The sequence below is a fragment of the Musca domestica genome, unplaced genomic scaffold (assembly GCF_030504385.1).
Source record: "Musca domestica strain aabys unplaced genomic scaffold, Musca_domestica.polishedcontigs.V.1.1 24, whole genome shotgun sequence".
Lineage (NCBI taxonomy): Eukaryota > Metazoa > Arthropoda > Insecta > Diptera > Muscidae > Musca > Musca domestica.
The window spans coordinates 5,822,254-5,844,717 of record NW_026712272.1 but is presented as its reverse complement, the minus strand read 5'-3'; the positions used below and the strand labels follow the sequence as shown (position 1 = coordinate 5,844,717).

At 36.0% G+C, this 22,464-nt stretch overlaps 1 protein-coding gene across 2 annotated transcripts in view; it reads right to left on the bottom strand.

Annotated features, from left to right (window-relative positions):
- The window catches only part of LOC101889574 (protein neuralized), a 56,039-nt gene that overhangs the window by 13,702 nt on the left and 19,873 nt on the right, over positions 1-22,464 (bottom strand). The window contains exon 1 of one of the 2 annotated variants that reach the window (XM_011292908.3): positions 9,116-10,031. The exons of the other annotated variant lie outside the window; for it this stretch is intronic. Within the exon in view, the coding sequence (XP_011291210.1) occupies positions 9,116-9,410 (295 nt within the window). The 5' untranslated portion in view covers positions 9,411-10,031. Of the gene's footprint in view, positions 1-9,115; positions 10,032-22,464 lie in introns of those variants that run through there. 2 annotated transcript variants of the gene reach the window in all.

Here is a 22,464-nt window from a genome sequence, read left to right as displayed (position 1 = left end):
CAGGTAGGTATTATGTGCATTTGGTTGCAAATTTCCTAAGGACTGTTAATGCTTTTTAATTCTGTCCGTCTACTTTTTATGCTATTGGAAAATAATAACTGCAACTAAAGAGAGGGATTAAGAATACTTCATTTTCACCCTTTCACATTGTTGTTATTTGCATAATAATACTTTAAATATGGCAAGGAAATATAATAAGTAATACTCAGTCCAATATTTGATTTGTTGTTCCTTCAAATGGCTTGTCAATATTGCCCCATAAACACTCTCCTGAGATTTGCCGCCAAATAACAGGAAATGCAGAACAAGGAGAGTTAGCCTCTTGACACGAAAGGTAAAAACAAGGGCGGCTCACATCATGGGTTACTAAGATAAATCATAAATATTTCTTCGAAAGATATAAAGAATGCAAACTTTATGGGAGAGAAATAAAGACGAAATACAAAAATATTGTTATTCCTCATCTCACTTTTTGATAAATTCCGCTCTTAAGCTTCTAGTACTTGTTAGAGAAGTATATAAGGGAAATGGTGCCAAATTAAGCAGGGTTCGCATGTTTGCAGTGAATAATAACTTATCTAAAGTGGCCTGGCCACACATTAAACTAGAGCGGTAAATGGCAAAATAGTCCCATTTTTTCGTTGCAAAAGTGATTTAATGATGATTTAGAAGATTTAAAGAAAGTTTTAAGGATTTCTAGTTTAAAATGAATTTAAAAAATTAATCAAATTAACAAGAAATTACATCAATTGTTGTCAATTGAAGATCTTACATTTTCCCAGCTTCTTTCCATCACGTAAATGAACATCTTCATTTTTTTTTGCACGATAAAAAAAAGAGCGTGAGAAAATTTCCTTTCCATCTTTCTGCACTTTATAAATGACAAAAACAACAATCTTTTTTCTTTCATTGCTTGTCCAACATTGCAGAAGCAGGCAAACTATTTTTTCCTTTACTTTTGCAATTTGCAATTGTTGTTGAGATCGCGTTTGTACATTTATCGTCATCGTTGTCATGGCGTATGTATGAATGGATGTTAAAGTCGTCGTCGTTGTCGTCATCATCGCATTGCCGCCAATGTTGTTAGGTTTTTTCATCGTTTACTTGGTTTCGTTATGCGCAAAAAAGTGGTATATTTCAATTTCAAACTAACAACTGATTCACGATATTGGGCTTCAAATGTTCACTGTAAAGTATGCATGGTTTTTTTTCTCCTTTATTTTGGGGTTTGAGCGTGGGAATTTTGTTCGGTTACAAGTCACTCACTCAAACTAAACGGTAAATCAGGTTTTTTGGAATATTAGTTGTTTTTTTGCTATGCTAAATTTACATGAAATCATTAAACTTCATATAAAAAAATAAACTCAAATGTGCGGCATTGGAAAAAAAGTTCAGAAAGAAGTTTATATATTGAAATATGTAGTAGGGGAAGTTATTGAATTGAAAAATGTCACAAATGATTTGGGAAATATTGAAATTGTTGAGATGGCGATAAAAGATTGTCAGTGTTGTGAAAAGTGTTTGGAGATCACATTGGGCGCCATTTGAAATCATTTGGGGAAACAGGGAAAATATACTTCGTAGTGATTTAATGTGAGAAAAAATTGTGTTGGGCAAAATTGCAACAAAAGTCATTCGAGTATTAGGAGGTTTTTAAGAGGAGGTTTTCTCCCAAAGCCTTTGGATTATTAAAATGGTATAGCTTTGACTTTTTATTTGGTAGTTTTTTTTTTAGAATACGGAGAATTTTGTTAAAAGGGTGATGCCAGATGTTGGGCGCCATTTGAAATCTATTTGGTTTTGATTAGTTTTTTTTTGTTATGTTTTCCGCAATCTGTTACATTTTCATGTTGTTTACATAATGCCTAGCTTCTTTTTTTCTTTTTATCTGTGTACATACTTATCTGTGTAACCACAAAAAAAAATACTTTTATCTATGATAATGTTCAAAACCCATAAATAACAATTGCAAAATATCGTGTAAAATGCCAAGATATTAAAATTTAAAAACTACAGTGTGGCTGTAGGCTTTACATCCACATAATAACAACAAATGTAACAAGTCATTTATTTTGTTTTGTGAGCCATTGAAATGTGGAATTCTTTACGAAAAATTAAGGGGTAGTAATTTTTGTTGTTGAAAACAGCTGCAATGTTAATGTTCGGATACCTGTTCGCTGGCAGAATGCAGGTGAGAAATACGCAGAGAAATACACAAAAGTTATTTACAAGTATAGACACAAAAAAGAGAAGAAAGGAAAAAACACCAGGCCTACTACTTCAAGGCATGATAATATGCGGGCAGGCGGCGGCGTACGGTGTCAGGTTTTCACAATTGATTCCTTGCAGGAATTCCAGTAATTTTTGTCGGAAATTTTAAAACAAAACGTGTGCGTAAAATAGCCTACAACATTGGCCATACACATTAATGGAGATCGTCAGGCAGGCAGAAAAGAAAATCAACATGTGTCTAGTTTTGGAATTTCTTAAGGATCATGACATCGTCTATGCACCAAAATTATAGCAAATAGCAGCTGTATGCATGATCGGTAAATTATAATACATGTTTTTCATGCCTTACACCAGCTGCCATTCTTAAGAATGTATCTTGCAAGATTAAGAAGACTTGCTTGTGATAAAGAAAAAATCCAGAAAATGAAAAGAAAACCATCCTATATCTTAAAATATCTAATCTCATGATTAGCAATGACCTTGGCTTGTCTTGGTTGTTAGTTAGCACACAAGCCAGCTTATGCTAGCCGGCTTAATTGCCAAAGTCCAAAAACATTACCTTTGCCGTTATACCTTTTTTAATTAGAGGTACAAAACAATACAGGTTTTTTCTATGAGGCTATGTAATACAATTATTAAAAAAAATCTAAGCAACTAATTTAATTCGTTTCGAAAGCGAAAAAGAAACCAGCCTCATACTCTGAAATCATGGGTCAAATGGTAAAATATGCAAATATGACAAGACGATCATTAGATCCCTTGATGAAAGAAAAGGTGGTAAAAATAATAGTGAAAGAATGTTTACCGCTTTATAACGAGAAATTTCATAATTTAAATTGTTGAATAACTCTTTTATTTTCTTCATATTTGTTGGATTGTGTTTTGCCTCAATTTACAAAGAAATATTACCAAGAAAATAAATGAAAGCAAGGCTTGCATGGTAAAATAAGCAAACATGAAAAGTCGATCATTAGATCTCTTGATGAGAGAAAAGAGGTGGTATAATGAAATAGAGAAAAAAAGGGTTGTCCGCTTTATGACAAGTAAATTATTCAATAGTTCCTTTTCCCTTTCATATTTTTTGTTTGGATTTTATTAGGCCTTAAATTGCAAAGAAATATTATCAAGAAAAAAAAAATGACTTGAAAATACAACAAACTTCGCTCAGAGAATAATAAGGAAAGGGATGATCGCACTCTACGATTCATCAAAATCGATTAAAGGGAAATAAATGTAAATAAAGGTCGATAATCACTATTGCTGCAAAAAGGTGCAATTTTCTCAGAGAAAAATAAGAAAAGGGTTGATCACATTCTACGATTCATAAAAATCGAGTAGAGGGAAAAAAAGGAATGTAAATAGAGGCCCATACTCACGATTGATCCTAAAAGGGGCAATATTTTAAAGGTACCTGACCACTACTCAAATTTCCTTGGAAATTTGCAAAAAAATTAAAAATGACAAAAAAAGCAGGTGTTTATGAATATTAACTAATATAAAAAACAAATTTAAAATAATTTATTATTAGGATACTATGAATACTCTTCTAATTACCTATTTATACAGATGTTTATATTTATTTATATATTTTTTTTTTGCATTTTTGCGTTCTTTAGAAATGTTTTTATTTCTTAACTTCTCCCATTTTCTTAGCCACAAAAACATAATACAATAGTTTTTTTTTTGCAACTGATAAGAAATTGTATAAATTTTTACGGCTGATAAATGTAATAATTAAAAAACCAACAACACATAGATTCCTACTAATAACTTGAGTATTGGTAATGCCTTCCAACACAAAAACATAATGCGGGGGTGGGAGAGAGAGAGAGCCCATATCGACATTTGTTTATTATGTGTGTATGTTTTCTTTACGCTGAGATTATGAATTGTTATCTTTATTTCTTTTCATAACCAAATCGAAAATTAACAAAAAGATATAAGGAGGACAAAGATGAAGCAGAAACTCAACTATGCAGTGCAAATAAGCAAACAAATTAAAAAATATAAAAAAACCTTTAAAACGCCACACGTACAAACCATCTCGACGAACGACAACCACAACAACAAATGGGTTAAAAGTAAACCGTGAGAAGTTAAAACAATTTATGACTAACAATATAACAAAAAAAGCTAACAACAACAACAACAACATGAAGGAAATAATGGAGAACTAAGTCAAACAGGCCACAACCACACGTAACAACGATTTGTGAACTTCTTCCCCCAGCGAGATTGGGGATTGATCAATGCAAAAACAAAATAAAAAACTAAACAAAACCACAACAAAGAGAAAGACTAAAGTTCAATGAGAGATGGGCCGCCGCAATAACATTTTGTAGAAATCCAATGTAATAGATAATAAAGAGAACTTGGGTAATTTTCATATTTCATGTTTCATAGAAAAATCACGTTGGGCGCCATTTTCGCAAGCAAATAAAAAACAATTGAGAAATGTGTTTGGCAATCCAACACAAATTCCAATGATTGTGAAATCGCAAAAATTAACTCATTGGAAATTAATATGGGCTATATTATTTTACTTAGGCAAACGTTGGGCGCCACTTGCAACTTGAGACGTTGGTAAAATTTCTCGAATAATAAATAATATATATCTATCTTTCAAATTATTAAGTTTTCTTATTTATAACATAAAAAACGTTTTATTAGGGAGGAATCCGTAGGGCGCCTTTTAAAGAAATTGAGATTTAAAGAGTTTTTCCGAGAAAAAATCTATAAAATATTCAAAATTTTAGCTCGAAAAATATGGAATAATGGAAGAAGAATTGAAAAAAATGTGTACTTTATGCAAAAAGAGGACCATTTCGGATGCCAATTGAAAAACGCCTTAAAAACATAACTTAGTTTTTCTACTCATTGGACGCCACTTCTAAAAACGACGAAATTTGCTACCCTCACCCCTCAAAAATATGAAGTATATAATATGACCTACTTGTTTATTTCAGAAATTATTCCAAAATGATTTTAGTTTAAATACGCTGGGCGCCACTTGATAAAAACAACGAAAACAAGCATGTTTTTAATAAATAGATAGTCAAAAATTATTCCAAAATGATTCTACGTTGGGCGCCACTTCATAAAAACTGCGAAAACAAGCACGTTTTTGACAAATAGAGGAAGCTTTTCGTTTCGAATAAATCTAAACTATTTAATTTCGCCGGCAAACAGCTCACTAACATGACGTTTGCTTTAACGCGTTGGGCGCCACTTCTAAAAAATGACAAAATTTGCAAGCCACACTCGAAAAATAGGAAGTTTATGCTAAGACCGACTTGTTTTTTTAAACGTTTATGATAAAATGTTTTTTTGAAGCGTTTTTGGTAGTCAAAAGATTCGACAGCAATAAAATACTAAACTTTATTTTATTCAATGGAGATTAGGCGGAATCTATATCTGAATGAAACGATATTTCTTGTTAATTTTAGATTAATTGGATCTCTAAAGCATTATTTATTGTTTCAATACAAAAATCCAGCCTGTCTGTTTTAAATAACAAATGGTAACAATGTGAACAATATAATTAAATCTGTAGATTTATAATACTCAGAGCTTCCATTGAAAAATTAGCATTTTTATTAAATCAAACGAAAAAAAAAAACTAATGGAAATAGAGCACGCGATTGTAATAAAATGTTTTCTGAAAAAAAAAAAGAAAAACAATACCCACAATTTGCAAATATAATTATATGGCATGGAAAAATTGGTATGAAAACTTAATGAATTTTTATTGTAAACCGTTAAAAACACAGAAATTTTAAACCGTTAATTTTGTTAAAGAGCTTTTTTCATTTTATTTTTAAATTCAAATCAATGGAAACCTTTGATTATCATGCAATAATCTACTCTTAACATGGAATGCAGGAGGCTTCTCTCTGAGTGTGTATGTGTGAATATATGTAAACATCTCTTGTATGGTATGAGAAGAAAAACAAAACAGAAAACTTGGCTCACATAATAATGGTAGATTTGAACCTTGATTTCATGACAAGAACAAGAGAAACAGCAACAACAACAATAGGTTGGCCGCCACACATAATGGGGGCGCTGGGAAAATATTTATCCCCTTCAACATAATCATCGTCATAGTGGCTTAATCTCTTTCATACTCTCAACTCAACTCTCATCAACAAAGGGAATCAACAACATAAATGCAAGGCAAGGCACAATGATCCATTGATTCAAGAGAGTGGCTCTCAATGTGTTTTCTTGCAATTACCGTTTGAAGGTGGGCAAATATTCATGGATGTGTGAGAGAGAGATACAACAGTACATCCTCTCAATGTGTCATACAACAGCAAATACTTTGAAATTATTACAGTTTTCTTAGGGGATCAACAATTGAGAGTAAGCGAGCTCTCTCCACGAAAATAGACAGAGCTTAATCTTACATGAGGCAAGGAAGCCTTACTATTGTAATAAACAAAACCAGTCCATTGTTTAATGGAGTTTATGCTATTTTTGTTGTTGTTATTTTGTGTTGCTGCCTTTATCTTGTGTCTAGTAGTCGAAGCTTACTACGTCTTAAACCTTTAAGCAGAAAAATAAGAAACGCCGCCATCCATACACGATTGCCTGTTGTTCCCATATCATCCATCCATGTCTTTTTTTTGTTGTTGTTAGAGTTATTATTTGTTGTTTTTGTATTTTTTTTTTCATTCAACAATTTCTCGTGGTCTTCCCTAATGAGATTTTCTTCTGTTTTATAATTTGATTCACCTCTTTTTCGAGTTTGATGTGCTTGCTTGCCTGTTCGCCAGCTTGCACCATTCATCGTAGGGGGGATCAACGTTGGGCTTGTTTGTTGGCAATGGTCGTGAGTAATTTTAATGATTTTTGAACGTATGTCTTTTTTCTCTTTACCTCCCCACCTCCCCCGAGACACATTGTTTTGATAATAATTGGGTGGCTGGCTCCCTCTCCACTCATTCTGTTTTGGTTTTATCTTAACCCATTTGGAAAAAGGGGGTAAGCCATGGCAATTCTAATAGATTTTAGAAGACGAACAAGAAATCAAGATAATATCAATGAATTAGGTAGGGTAAGACAAGGGAATTGTGCCCGTGTTATAAATTAAAAAAAATACAAAAACAAAATCAAGATCACCCACAATTGAGTGTTAGGAAAGTACGTCTTAACAAAGTCTATATAAGAGGCGAGGGGGCATCTATGTGTTTCAAAATAGCGGAAAATATTTAAATAACTGGTCCCTTGCTTGGGTTTCTAAATGAAGCGAAATCGAAATTAAGTAAAATTCTAACTGTTTAAATCCTTTGCCTATTTTCAGTGGAAACTGGCGCCCAACGTGGGGACATATGTGACATTATGTAGCCCATATTCAAGTACTTCTCTTCGGAAAGAGTTCTAACAAAGCTGGTTTTACGAAGCAAAATTCTCGAAATACGATTGGGCGCCACTTTTAGATTTCTTTACTCAATTATGAAAACAGATGAAAAGAAGTAATGACAAAAGGTAAGTAAAGTGAAGCCGAAATAGATTATATTCTCTTTTAGATACTATTGGGCGCCAATTTTTTTTACTCAAGCCTTGGCTTTTACATATTTGATGTCATTGGGTGCCACTATTTTATTTCTTCACTAAATTATGAAAAAGGATGAAGATTTTTGACTTAAGCCCTGGTTTTCACATATTTGATGCGCTTGGGCGCCACTTTCTGATTTCTTCACCTAATTATGAAAACAGATTAAGGTGAAGTTAAGCTGAAATAAATTATATCCTCTTTTTGACACTATTGAGCGCCACGTTTATATTTTTGACTCAAGTTGGGGGTTTTACATATTTGATACGCTTGGGCGCCACTTTCTGATTTCTTCACCCAATTATGAAAACAGATTGACAGAAGATAAGTATAGTGATGTTGAAATAAATTATATCCTCTTTTAACACTATCGGACGCCACATTTATATTTTTTGACTCAAGCCTTGGTTTTTTCATATTTGATACGATTGGGCGCCACTATTTCATTTCTGCACTCAATTTTGAAAAAAGGGAGGAAAATTATTAAAGAAGGTAAGAAAATAGAAACTGATATAAATAACGAAATTCTTTGACACGATTGGGCGCCATTTCTTAAATTTGTTGAATCAAGTCAATTTCGATTTGTAAGATACTTAGACATCTGTAATTTGTCAGCCAAAATTAAAACAGAATTTGAAAGCAAGGCACAACTTCTAAAATCTAGAGTTAAACAAGAAGCTAAACCAGCAAGTCATATCTCCTCTGGAAAAATTTCTTGGCTTACATTTTCGCGGTGGCACATTTGGGCGCCACTTTTGAAATTTTTTCCGCTCAAATATGAAAAAGAATTTTGTTATTTGAAATATTTGAAAAAAAATTATTTTTTCTTTAAAAAAATCAAATCGAAAATCAATGCGTCTTGAACGCCTTTTTGAAGTGAAGGAAAATAAAAAGATTTTATGTTTTTTGGCGCTTATAACGGAGAAAAGACAAAAAACGGAAAAATGAGCTGTCCCGGAAATCAATGCATCTTGGGCGCCATTTTGAAGTCGAGATAAATAAAATGATTTTGTTTTTTGCTCCTTATAATAAGGAAGAGACAAAAAAGGGCATTATTCTTAATAACTCCATTTCAGCTTAAAAGCTAAGGTTTTGGGTATTAATATTCATAGCTTTGAATTATCACATTGGGCGCCACTTTTCTCTTTGTTCCCGAATTCTTCGTGAAATCATATATTTATCACAAAATAATTTTTTTAATATACCTTTCAAAGACCTTTTTAATTCCTGCTGTCTCATTTGACACCACAAAACTGAATCTGTTCCCAAATTTAAAAAAAAAAAACTATCCATAAAAAAATCAAAGAAACACATTCAAATACTAACCTAATCCGAAGCGTTTTTTGATTTTCTTCAGCAAATGCATTTTCTTTTTACTATTCATTTTATCCTTTTCGAGCTGAAGATGATGCTGCTGCTGATGTTGGTGGACAGCATCCAGATGCTGTTGGGTTGGTATGTGCTGCTGGTGTAGCTGTTGCAAATGATGCTGGGAATGGTGATGAGGATGATGGGTATGATGTTCCATGACCATAACACCATGATGACCACCACCAGCACTGCTGCTGACGCTGACAGTGTTTTGTGTCATATAACCAGCTGGCATTTCGGTGAGACCCATTTTGTTGTTGTTAGTGTTGTAGAATAATTAAGATGAGACTTTAAGTTGAACTGGGTGATGTGTTGTTCTCCGGAAGAGATATTTTTTTTTTATTTGTTGTTAATTTTTGCAACACACTCTTTTTCTCTTACTAACAACAAATTATAGTTATAAAATAACTATTTTTTTTTAAAATTTTTAAATAATTTAAAACACAGTTTGTTAATACATTTTTAGTGTTTAATGGTGTTTGTTTGGTGTTCTTTGGATTGTTTTATTTAAAATATTTTTATCCAAAAATAAATTATTGAAATTTGGCGCGATTTTATTTTTTGGTAATCCTTAAAGGTGTGATTTTCTTTGCTTCTTCTTCTTTTCTTCTAGCTGTGGATTAAATCCGTTTGTTGTTGCTTTGGAAATGTTGAAATAAATATATTGTTTAACCCCTAACACACACAGTTTTTGAAAGAACAAAAAACAATCCCCTTTTGCGTTTGTTCGGAGCTTCTCCTTCCATTAAAAATTTTACCCGACCGAAAATTTTGTTGTTAAGATAGCTCGCGCAAAAAAGCCACGACCCGACGATCTTTACGCTATGATGTGAAAATTGTAACTGAACATAAAATTCTACACCCAGCGACCTCAAGCGAATCGCACAATTTGCTCGCAGCAACATAAGTCAGTCGAGCAGCAAGCAGGCAGGCAGGCAAGACTTGCACACACAACACACACTCACTCACTTACCCCAAGTGGGTGCAAATGTATGCGTTTGTACTTTAGGCCAGAAAACAATGAACATAACAAACGTAGGAAATTCACACACACACACACACCGGGCAGAGAGACGAAGGAGCAGTTGTTCCACCAAAAACATTTGTTGTTGTTTGGTTTGTTGTCGTCATCATCATAGGTAGTCGTCGCATTGTTGATGACAGACAGACAGACAGGACAGTTTTATACACACACACACAATGGGATAATACCAAAAACAACGACCATCGACCCTATTCCACAGTCAGGTCAGGCCAGGCAAGGCAGCCAGCCTGTCTATGTAGTTGTATTTATTTTTGACTTGCATTGACTGTCGCTGTGTGCATGTGTGTGTTTGCTTAGAAAAGCAGCTGTTTGAAGTTATTTTGTTTGACACTCCATTAAATGCGGCTCTCAGCGGGTCACACTCTCTCACCAAAGTAGGGTTACCAACTGGTTTATTTTAGTAAGCATTAATAATACAATTTTAAATTAGTTTTAGTTGTGAATTTAGCTGAGTAGAACTTGTAAGGATCTAGGCAAGCATTAAATTTGGTTAAAAAGTTAATAAAAAGGAACTAAAGAAGAACGAAACCCTACACCCATGCTACAATTACGAAGGTAAGCTCATATGATTATATTTTTTTAGTTGACGTCCCTTGATGTTTTGTAGTTCCTCCTTAGATATGGGCACATAATTTGTCCTTTTTAACCCCTTTATGACCTTTGTCAAGGAAGAATATAATCTAAAACTACAAACTAAATTATTAGCCTCAAAAGTCATATAAATACGACTTAATTATGGTGTGGTTAAATTTTGCTTCAAGGTATCATTTTGCTGCAGCTATGACAGGTATTATGATCGGCAGTATTGCGCCTTGTTTTGCTATTATATGTTTGTCATCCCACATTTTCAGTCGAATTGACGTTAAATTCACTACCGGATGTTGACGAAATTTTCAGCTGGTTACTCTTGGGTTATAATTTTCAAAGACTGGCTTAAGATAAAACCCCAACCAAGGACTACAAAAACAGCCTCGAGAAAATTTCCATAAGATTATCTCTATTTTTAGATGTTTAAGCCAAGAAATTATATAAACAAATAAAATTCGTCTTTCTAAGATATAGAACAATATTTTAAAGAGTCAAGGAAAGTCGACCATAAAAGATCACTCCGTCCCACTCGTCATACGCAAACATTTTTATTTTAAGATTTTTAAGCCCACCATAACATGAAGGATATATTACGGCCCGTTTTTCTATATTTTCTTTATAGTTCAGTATTGTTATCCCTCACTTTAGGAAAGTTAAAGGATAAAGTTCACATTATCGGTTTTTCATTATTACATCTTTCTGTTGGAATAAATTATTTTTTTTACAGAGATATGGCAAGCTTTTTGTAAAAGTATCTGGAAGTCACTGCATTTCTTCACAATAGCATCTTCAGTAATTAATTTCGTGAAATAGGTCTATAATTCAGTTCTTCAATATTAAATAAACGTTTTGCGCTATCCATTTGTTTATTTAAATAATTTTGCTGTTATTGCCATATCATCCATAAAAAATACAGAGTGAGATGAAAAACTGCAACCAACTTCAGACTGCTGTCATTTCTAAGCCACTCGTCCGACAGCTGTTAAAATTATTCCAGTGACAGCTCATTATATTGATTACAAGCGTGCAAAAGCATTTTGGTGAGAATTTTCCAGAAAAAAAGTCATTCGTGATGGAATTCAAGCGTGATAGTGTGATTTCTTTATATTCGGTTGGAAAACTACAAGTGTTATCGTTAAATGTTTAAATGTGAATAAATCTTTTGTGTCTCGTACCATCGCTCGTTACATTGATACTGATAGCGTAGCCCGACGTCAAGAAAGTGGACGGAAAAAAACAGCAACAACAGCAGAAATGGTTCGAAAAATAAAAAAGTGACTTAATCGAAACCCAAGTCGCAGTGGGCGAAAAATGGCTCGTGAGCTGAACATATCGCAATATTAAATTCGGCAAATATTGGAAAATAAGCTCGGGTTGAAGACATTGAAATTCCAAAAAGTCCAAGAACTTACACCGCAACAGAAAGAAAATAGACTCAAAAGAGCTAAAGAGTGGTCAAAGGAGAGAAAGTGATGAGCTGCCAAATTTGGTTTTCTCCGATGAGAAAACATTCGTTGTCCAGCAGTTTGTAAACAAACAAAATGATCGTCCGGCCATGGTGATGGTGTGAGCCGCCATAACAGCCGATTGTCGATCTCCGCTCCTATTAATCGACCGCGGCATCAGAATAAATGCCGAATATTATCGCGAAACTATTCTGGAGGGTATATTAAAGCCTTGGGCACGCAAACATTTTGGCCACAAATCTTGGAAATTCCAACAGGACTCAGCACGCGCCACCCAAGAATAAGGTTTCCAGCGCAAAATGGCCACCATAATCTCCGGATACCGATCCGCTGGACTATTAAAAATCTGAAAACTAGGCGCAACGTATAAAATTTAGTATCAAGCATGATGCTAAAATATCAAGTCATTTCGCCTCTGAAGCAATTTATTGGCTTACATTTTCTCGGTGGCACATTTGGGCGCCACTTTTGAAATTATTTCCTCTCAAATATGAAAAAAAATTTTTATTTATTTATTTATTTTTTTTAATGTTTGAAAACATTGTATTTTGCTTTAAAAACAGGATGAGCTGTGAAGAAGTTAATGTGTCTTGGGCACCATTTTAAAGTCAAGGTAAATACAAATATGTTATGTTTTTGGTCCTTATGATATAGAAGAGACAAAAAAACGGGAGAATGAATTATTCATAAGTTTTTGGGTATTACTAAACACATCTATGTATTTTCTCGTTGGGCTCCACGTTTCCCTTTCTTCCCAAATTCTTCATAAATTCGAATCTTGAACAAAAAAATATTTTAAAAATACCTTTCAAAGGTCTTTTTTATCCTTGTAGTCTTATTTGACACCACAAAAATGAGACAGTTCCCAAATTTAGAAAACCATCCATAAGAAATATCAAAAAAACACAACGCACCATTACGCTCAACACGCGCCACCCAAGAATGAGGTTTCCAGCACACAATGGCCACCAAAATCTCCGGATACCAATCCATTGGACTATTATGTCGGGAGTATTTTGAAGAGCATGGTTGGCACTAAAAAATACCAAAGTGTCAATCACCTCAAGCAAGCGCTTCGCCGGGAATGGGCCAAAATAGCGCAGAGCAACATTCGGGCAGCGTGTGACGGTTTCATTGGTCGTTTGAAGGCCATAATTCGTGCCAAAGACGACCAATTCGAACAAATCTAAACTTATTCTAACATTTGATGCTATTTCCGACATTTTTTAGTTTCAATAAAATTTAAAAAAAAAATGTTAAAATTATTGCGTTTGACTTTGTTGCCGTTTTTATACCCTCCACCTTGGAAAGGAGGGTATATTAACTTTGTCATTCCGTTTGTAACATCCTTAAATATTCGTTGTAGGCCCCATAAAGTATATATATTCATAATCAGCATAAAATTCTAAGTCTCTTTAACGATGTCCGTCTGTCTGTCTGTTGAAATCATGATACAGCCCATATTATTTGACGTAGAGCGCCAAAATTTAGCAGAGTAATTTGTATTGTGTCTAGGGCGGTACCTCCCGATATTCGGTATTTTGATGATTTATGGCACATTTTTTCACGGATTTGTCTGAAAATTGGTATTTGTAGGTGATAACGGGTCCCTATACGTGTGGCAAAATATTGCATGTATGGGTTCACGTTTTGGTATAGCCCCTATATAAAGGTACCTCCCGATATTCGATATTTTATTTTTTTTTTGCCACATTTTTTCACTGATTTGTTTAAAAATTGGTATTTGTGGGTCATAATGGGTCCTAGTTCGTATGGCGAAACATTGTATGTTTAGGTCCACGTTTTGATATAGTCCCCATATAACGGTACCTCCCAACATTCGGTATTTTGATGATTTTTGACACATTTTTTCAAGAATTTCTCTGAAAATTGGTAGTTGTAGATCATAATGGGTCCTGGTTTGTGTGGCGAGTCATTGTAATTATAGGTCCACGTTTTGGTATAGCCCCCATATAACGGTACCTCCCGATATTCGGTATGTTGATGATTTTTGCCACATTTTTTTAACGGATTTGTCTGAAAATTGGTATTTGTAGGTCATAATGGGTTCTAGCTCCTTTGGCGAAACATTGTATGTGTAGGTCCACGATTTGTTATAGCCCCAATATAACGGTACCTGCCGATATTCGGCATTTTAATGGTTTTTGCCAACTTTCTTCTAATGTTTACTTTACCCTAAGATGGAGGGTATTAAAAGTTTGGCCCGGCCGAACTTAATGTTTTTTTACTTGTTTTTATCTCAAGACATTACATTATCAATTATATCATGGACATATCTAAAATTTTATTTGACATTTTTCTCCTATACGAATCTATTCCATTCATACATCAAGAAATGATTTCCCATTCTGATTTTTGTTTCCCAACATAATTATGTTGGTTAGGGTAACCCTATTGCAGTTGTGAATGTTCTCTCTTTTACTCTTTGCATTTGCTCTTAACAAAAATAAAATGCACCGTAGATTAGTCGGTGTGAGTATGCATGTGTATGATGTTTGCTTCCCTTATGTTGTTGTTGCTATTTATGTTTATGCTGCTGGAACTGAAGCTGAAGGCTGCAGCAACAGCATTGAATCGAATTGAAGGTGTTTCACAGTTATGTTATTGTTGTTTTTGTAGGAATTTTTGCAGATGTCAGGTCACATTTTTAGATCAACATCTCCCTTCTTCGTTGAGACGATGATGATGATCATCGTAATGGGTCGCTGCTAGTAGTGGTGCATAAATGTTGCAAATAAAAGACAAGACGGCCAAGACATGGCAAAAAACTCATACACTGGACAGAAAAATGTATTATTTGTTTTACACTATCTGTGTATGAGGCAGCCTGGAGTCCGGACTGCCTGTGAATTTCCTCCTGCATGGAAATGCATACTGTTTTTCTTTGACCAAGTGCAAATGTGATTATATTTTTAGTTGTTGGTTTTTTTTTCTTAAAGGATGGATGGATTGTCTTGTAATTTCCTTGAACATATCATCATCTTTGGATATGGATGATGATTTTCTTTTTGCTGTTGTTAATGATTTCTTTCTGCTCGGTTGTTGGTGGTTGATGAACTTCTTGTGTCGTTTTCTATATCGTCACCGTCTTCGCTGTGAAAATTTTCTTCTCGGTAGGTACCTACCCAATTCTATTTTGAGAAACAGCAAATGTGCTGCAATGTTGTTGTTCTTGCTTTTGCATCATCTGTCGTTCACTGCAGTTATTCGGGTTCATCAAGTCAAATATAATAAACTTGGCTTTGGTCCCTCAAAATAGTTCCTGATTATTATTGAAGTTGTGGTATTCAGCCTCGATGGTCTTCTATTCTAACGAAGGAATTACATTTACTTTCTATAAGACTTTTAAAATATCTCTATTTTCTGAAAGAACTAAGAAATGTGTAATTTTCTCTGAAGCTAGTTTTATCATCGATTTTCTAAAATACCTTAAGAAACACTTCTATTCTAAGAGTGCACTTCTCTGAAACGAATATGTTTTCACGGATCCTGAAAACAATGTAAGGACTGTTTTCCAATTCAATAAATAGCATGTCCTCTATTTTTAAAAAAACTTGTATGAGATCCCAATTCTCTTGAAGACCTTACTGAGGTGTTATTTTGTGTAGAAGATCTTCAGTGGAAATAGAGATATTTAAAAGGCCTTCCATACTTGGAGAGACATATGTAAGCATCATTTAGAAAGTATTCTATTAGAGATTTTAAAAATCTTTCTTTCTGGAGAAGAACCAAAAAAAAAAAAAATCGAAAGAATACTCTTCTTCTAGTCTATAAGAAAACTGGTATTCTCTTCTATACAAACCTGTTTTAGGGTGATCAGAAGTCCTTCGAATTTTTTTATATTCTTTAGAAGATCTCCAAAATCATATCTATTCTGTGGAAAATCTTAAAAATTGCTCCTGTGTTATCTAAGACCTTTAAGAGCTCGTATATCCCATCGAAAACTATGTATATCAACTTCAGACTGTTGTCATTTCTAAGCCACTCGTCCGACAGTTGTTAAAATTATTCCACTGACAGCTCGTTATATTGTTTACAAGCGTACAAGAGCATTTTGGTGAGAATTTTGAGCGTCGCAGTGGCCGTAAAATGAAAAAACGTGAGCTAAACATATCGCAATATTCCATTCGGCGAATATTGAAAAATGAGCTCGGGGTAAAGCCATTGAAATTCCAAAAAGTCCAAGAACTTACATCGCAATAGAAAGAAAATAGACTCAAAAGAGCTAAAAAGTTGCTTCGCTTAGCCGAAAGTGGTGAACTGACGAATTTGGTTTTCGTTGTCCAGTAGTTTGTAAACAAACAAAATCATCGTGTTTACTTGTCAAAGAGGTCAGCTGAAAATGGTCACCTTCGGTTGGCCACCAGAACTCAAGCGCCCGCCATTGTGATAGTGTGGGCCGCCATAACAGCCGATGGTGGCTCTCTGCTCGTATTAATCGACGGTGGCATTGGAATAAATGCCGTGTATCAAAGCCTTGAGTACGCAAACATTTTGGCCGCAGACCTTGGACATTCCAACAGAACTCAGCACCATCGCACTCAGCATACCAGGAATGGTAACAAAATGAGGTTCCTCGCTTCATTTCAAGCGCACAATGGCCACCAAAATCTCCGGATACCAATCCGTTGGACTGTTGTGTCTGGAGTATTTTAAAAAGCAAGGTTGGCACTAAAAAATACCAAAGTGTCGATCACCTCAAGCATGCGCTTCGCCGGGAATAGGCCAAAATACCGCAGAGCAACATTCGAGCAGCGGCGTGATGGTTTCATAGGCCTTTTGAAGGCCATAATACGTGTCAAAGATGACCAATTCGAACAAATCTAATATTCTTGATCAGCGTGAAATTTTAGCGATGCCCATAACTTCGTCCGTATGTCTGTCTGTTGGAATCATGATATAGTCCACCCTATTTAATCGAGAGCTTTTAAATTTGGCACAAAGGTTTATGTTATATACAGGTTGATTGGTATTGAAAATGAGTCCATATTTAGGTATAGCTCCCATAGAACAGAACCTCCACATTTTAGGTATTTTGAAGGGTTCTGCCACAATTTCCAACCAAATCAGCTGAAACTTGATAATTGGGGTTATAGGTAGGTCAGTTCTGACCTTACAAAAAATTATCGATATGAAATGGATATGAACCATTAATTGGTATACCCCCCAAGTAACGGTCCCGATTTTCGGTATTTTGAAGGTTTCTCCCACAATTCTCAACCGAATCAGCTGGAACTTTACATTTACAAATTTTCATAGTGTTTTTTTGGTCTTAGTTAGTAGAGATTTGTGAAGATTTTTTTAACAACTTATCTGTAGAGATTTTTACTTCGGAGCAGTTGACATCCTTGCTGTTAACCTTAAACATTTATGGAAATTTGGTCGCATACGACTCATTGTTTTCGGTTCTCATTTTTTTTAGAAATGAATGTCATTAAGATAGGGTATAGCTTTTTCCAGTGGCAAGGACTTGGCCACGCAAACTGATAATATTTGAGACATCTACGTTTCAACGAAGTCCCACTAGAATACGGTCAATATATTGACTACAACTTTGAGAGAATTTGGACACATAACGGCCGGGGCTCTAGTCCAGGTAGCACTTGTATGTTCTCCCAATTTTTGTTACTCTCTAATTACATTGCTTCTCAATGGTTCTGATTTTGATTTTAGAGATAATTACGCTCATTGAAGGCACGCGTGCCTGCTTCTCTCTGACCCCGGTCTAGTCCATCCAAAGATTTCTGATAATCTTTGCGTTATCCGAGAATGGAAACTTGGTTGCGAAACACAACAGAGTGTTAATTTAGGACTGCCAAACATTGCCTCACCGATCCAGAGATTTATGGCGTTCAGACATTTTATCCATTAGAAAGTCCTATAGAATAGGAGACCATCAATAAAGTCACATGTGCCGTAAAAGTCCTTTGGATAATTTATCTTATACTCCACACAATACTTTCTGGCAGAATTAATGAGATCTTCTGTCTATAGAGGACTTTCCTGCGGTCTTCTACCAAAAAAAGCCTTTCATGTGGTATCTGTGTGACATCTTTCAACCTCTCCGTAGAAGACCTTTAAAATCCCTCCTAGATATGAAAATCCTTCTATGGAGTCTTTTTACATTGGTAAGCTTCCAGAGGTAAGCTTCCTTTGGAAATTCTGCATTAGTAGATTTCCAAAGTATTTTCATTCATTCCCCATACATTTACATAGCAGTAACACATCCCGGGACTTCTGTGCATCTTCTTCGACCATTATCCCTATTGGCAAATCCACTCAAAAAAACTGTTATCATCTTTATTAAAATTTTACTTCCGTTTTCCGTTTCCTTTCTGTCCTGTCTGTGCTTCCCTTGGTTAGCAATTTTTGGTAAATGCATATTCAAATATTTGCACATACTCACATTACAATACATCCATCATCATCATCATGACTATTGTACACAGTTGTTTTTGTTGTGGCAGTCAATATACATTTTTTCCTGGTCCCAAAAACAACATCTTTGTGTTCCGTTGGTTTTTAGTCCTTTCGTTGAACTGCTGCTATGCGTGCATGTGTGTGTTGGTTTTTGGCACACTTATCGTTGTCTTGGCATTGCACCTTTTCTTCACCGAGTCTTCATTGTTTTTGTATGCCTTGATCCCCACAAATCTTAAGGTCGGTGGATGTGTGTGTGTGTGCATTGTGAGTGAGTCAATGTATTGTTTTTCTTTAAGGACACTCTCCTGCTGTCATTTTTATTGTTTCCATGTATTTATGCATCGATAGAGAATCAAAGAGTAAACCAAAAAGAGATGCCAATTGCGTTGAAGAGAGCAAAACATGAATTTCTCAATATCTCTGTTGAAATGAATAAACACAAACATAGAAATGTTTCCTCGTCACTCTCTCACTATATCTCTCTTCTCTTTGTCTTTCACATCAAACATCTGCCCTGGTTAGGTTGAGAAAGAGCCAATTTTCTTGTGTTTTGCATAAAAATGTGTATTTCCCTTTAGGCAATTTGTTTGTTTTAATAACAGTTGCAACAGCTTTTGTAGTTTTTTTCCTTTTGAAAATTTATGATCATCGATTAATGCACCCCGCTCTGTAATCGATAAATGGCATGTGTTCATATTTTCTGTGCAATTTTAAATAGATTCTAGGACACGTTCTCTTTCGCCTTAAGTGCCATGCAATAAAAGTGACGACATATGCTACTAAAAGTAGAAGATCTTCTAAAAGTCTCCTATAGATAGTGAAAGGCAACCAGAAGTCCATCTTTATATACAGAGAACTCCTTGTAAATTTGAAATACTTCAAATTTATCCAGCGACATGACTTCGTAAAGGTCTTCCACTTTCGGATCTTCTACGAAAAGACCTTCGGATCTTCTACGAGAAGACCTGCTTCTGGTCTTCTATGAAGACTACCTTCTCGTCTTTTATGAAAATAGCTTCTCCTCTTCTATGAGAAGACCTTCTGACCGTTTGGTATTCTATGAGAAGACCTTCTCATCTTCTATAAGAAGTTCCTGATGTCTTCTATGAGAAGTCCTTCGGGTGACATGACCTTCCTGTCTTCTACGAAACGATCTTCCAGTTTTCTATGACAAGATCTTCCGGTTTTCTATGACAAGATCTTCCGGTCATCTCCAGGTATTCTATGAGAAAACCACCGGGTCTTTTATGAGAAGACCTCCTGGTCTTCTATGAGGAAACCTTGGTCTTCTATGAGAAGATTACCTGGCCTTCCATGAGAAGATCTTCTGCTCTTCAATGAGAAGACCTTCTGGTCTTCTATGAGAAAACCTTCTGGTCTTCTGTGAGAAGACCTTCTGCTCTTCTGTGAGAAGACCTTCTGCTCTTCTGTGAGAAGACCTTCTGCTCTTCTGTGAGAAGACCTTCTGCTCTTCTACGAGAAGACCTTCTGCTCTTCTACGAGAAGACCTTCTGCTCTTCTCACAGAAGACCTTCTGCTCTTCTGTGAGAAGACCTTCTGCTCTTCTGTGAGAAGACCTTCTGCTCTTCTGTGAGAAGACCTTCTGCTCTTCTGTGAGAAGACCTTCTGTGAGAAGACCTTCTGATCTTCTATGAGAAAACCTTCTGTTCTTCTGCGAGAAGACCTTCTGCTCTTCTGTGAGAAGACCTTCTGCTCTTCTGTGAGAAGACCTTCTGCTCTTCTGTGAGAAGACCTTCTGCTCTTCTGTGAAAAGACTTTCTGCTCTTCTGTGAGAAGACCTTCTGCTCTTCTGTGAGAAGACCTTTTGCTCTTCTGTGAGAAGACCTTCTGCTCTTCTGTGAGAAGACCTTCTGCTCTTCTGTGAGAAGACCTTCTGCTCTTCAATGAGAAGACCTTCTGCTCTTCTGTGAGAAGACCTTCTGCTCTTCTGTGAGAAGACCTTCTGTTCTTCTGTGAGAAGACCTTCTGCTCTTCTGTGAGAAGACCTTTTGCTCTTCTGTGAGAAGACCTTCCGCTCTTCTGTAAGAAGACCTTCTGCTCTTCTGTGAGAAGACCTTCTGCTCTTCTGTGAGAAGACCTTCTGCTCTTCTGTGAGAAGACCTTCTGCTCTTCTGTGAGAAGACCTTCTGCTCTTCTGTGAGAAGTCCTTCTGCTCCCCTGTGAGAAGACCTTCTGCTCTTCTGTGAGAAGACCTTCTGCTCTTCTGTGAGAAGACCTTCTGCTCTTCTGTGAGAAGTCCTTCTGCTCCCCTGTGAGAAGACCTTCTGCTCTTCTGTGAGAAGACCTTCTGCTCTTCTGTGAGAAGACCTTCTGCTCTTCTGTGAGAAGACCTTCTGCTCTTCTGTGAGAAGTCCTTCTGCTCCCCTGTGAGAAGACCTTCTGCTCTTCTGTGAGAAGACCTTCTGCTCTTCTGTGAGAAGACCTTCTGCTCTTCTGTGAGAAGACCTTCTGCTCTTCTGTGAGAAGACCTTCTGCTCTTCTGTGAGAAGACCTTCCGCTCTTCTGTGAGAAGACCTTCCGCTCTTGTGTGAGAAGACCTTCCGCTCTTCTGTGAGAAGACCTTCTGCTCTTCTGTGAGAAGACCTTCTGCTCTTCTGTGAGAAGACCTTTTGCCTTTCTGTAAGAAGACCTTCTGCTCTTCTGTGAAAAGACCTTCTGCTCTTCTGTGAAAAGACCTTCTGGTCTTCTATGAGAAGACCTCCTGGTCTTCTATGAGAAGACCTTCTGGTCTTCTATGAGAAGACCTTCTGGTCTTCTATGAGAAGACCTTCTGGTCTTCTATGAGAAGACCTTCTGGTCTTCTATGAGAAAACCTTCTGGTCTTCTATGAGAAGACCTTCTGGTCTTCTATGAGAAGACCTTCTGCTCTTCTATGAGAAGACCTTCTGGTCTTCTATTAGAAGACCTTCTGGTCTTCTATTAGAAGATCTTCTTCTATTAGAAAACCCTCTTTTATGAGCAGACCTTTTTCAATGAGAAGACCTTCCTCTATGAGTCGACCTATGGACTTCTATGATAATACCTTCTTCTGGTCTTCTATGAGAAGACCTTCTAGTCTTTCAGGAGAAGACATTCCGTTCTTCCAAGAGAATACCTTCTATGAGAAGAACTTCTGGTCTTCTATGAGAAGACCTTCTTCTGGTCTTCTATGGGAAGAACCTCTTCTGGTCTTCTATGAGAAGACCTTCTGGTCTTCTATGAGAAGATCTTCTGGTCTTCTATGAGAAGATCATCTGCTCTTCAATGAGAAGACCTTCTGGTCTTCTAAGACAAGACCTTCTGGTCTTCTATGAGAAGACCTTCTGGTCTTCTATGAGAAAACCTTCTGCTCTTCTATGAGAAGACCTTCTGCTCTTCTGTGAGAAGACCTTCTGCTCTTCTGTGAGAAGACTTTCTGCTCTTCTGTGAGAAGACCTTCTGCTCTTCTGTGAGAAGACCTTCTGCTCTTCTGTGAGAAGACCTTCTGCTCTTCTGTGAGAAGACCTTCTGCTCTTCTGTGAGAAGACCTTCTGCTCTTCTGTGAGAAAACCTTCGGCTCTTTTATGAGAAGACCTTTTGGTCTTCTGTGAGAAGACCTTCTTCTATTAGAAAACCTTCTTTTATGAGCAGACCTTCTTCAATGAGAAGACCTTCCTCTATGAGTCAACCTATGGTCTTCTATGAAAAGACCATCTAGTCTTCTATGAGAAGACCTTCCGGTCTTCTATGAGAAGTTCTTAGTCTGGTCTTCTATGAGAAGA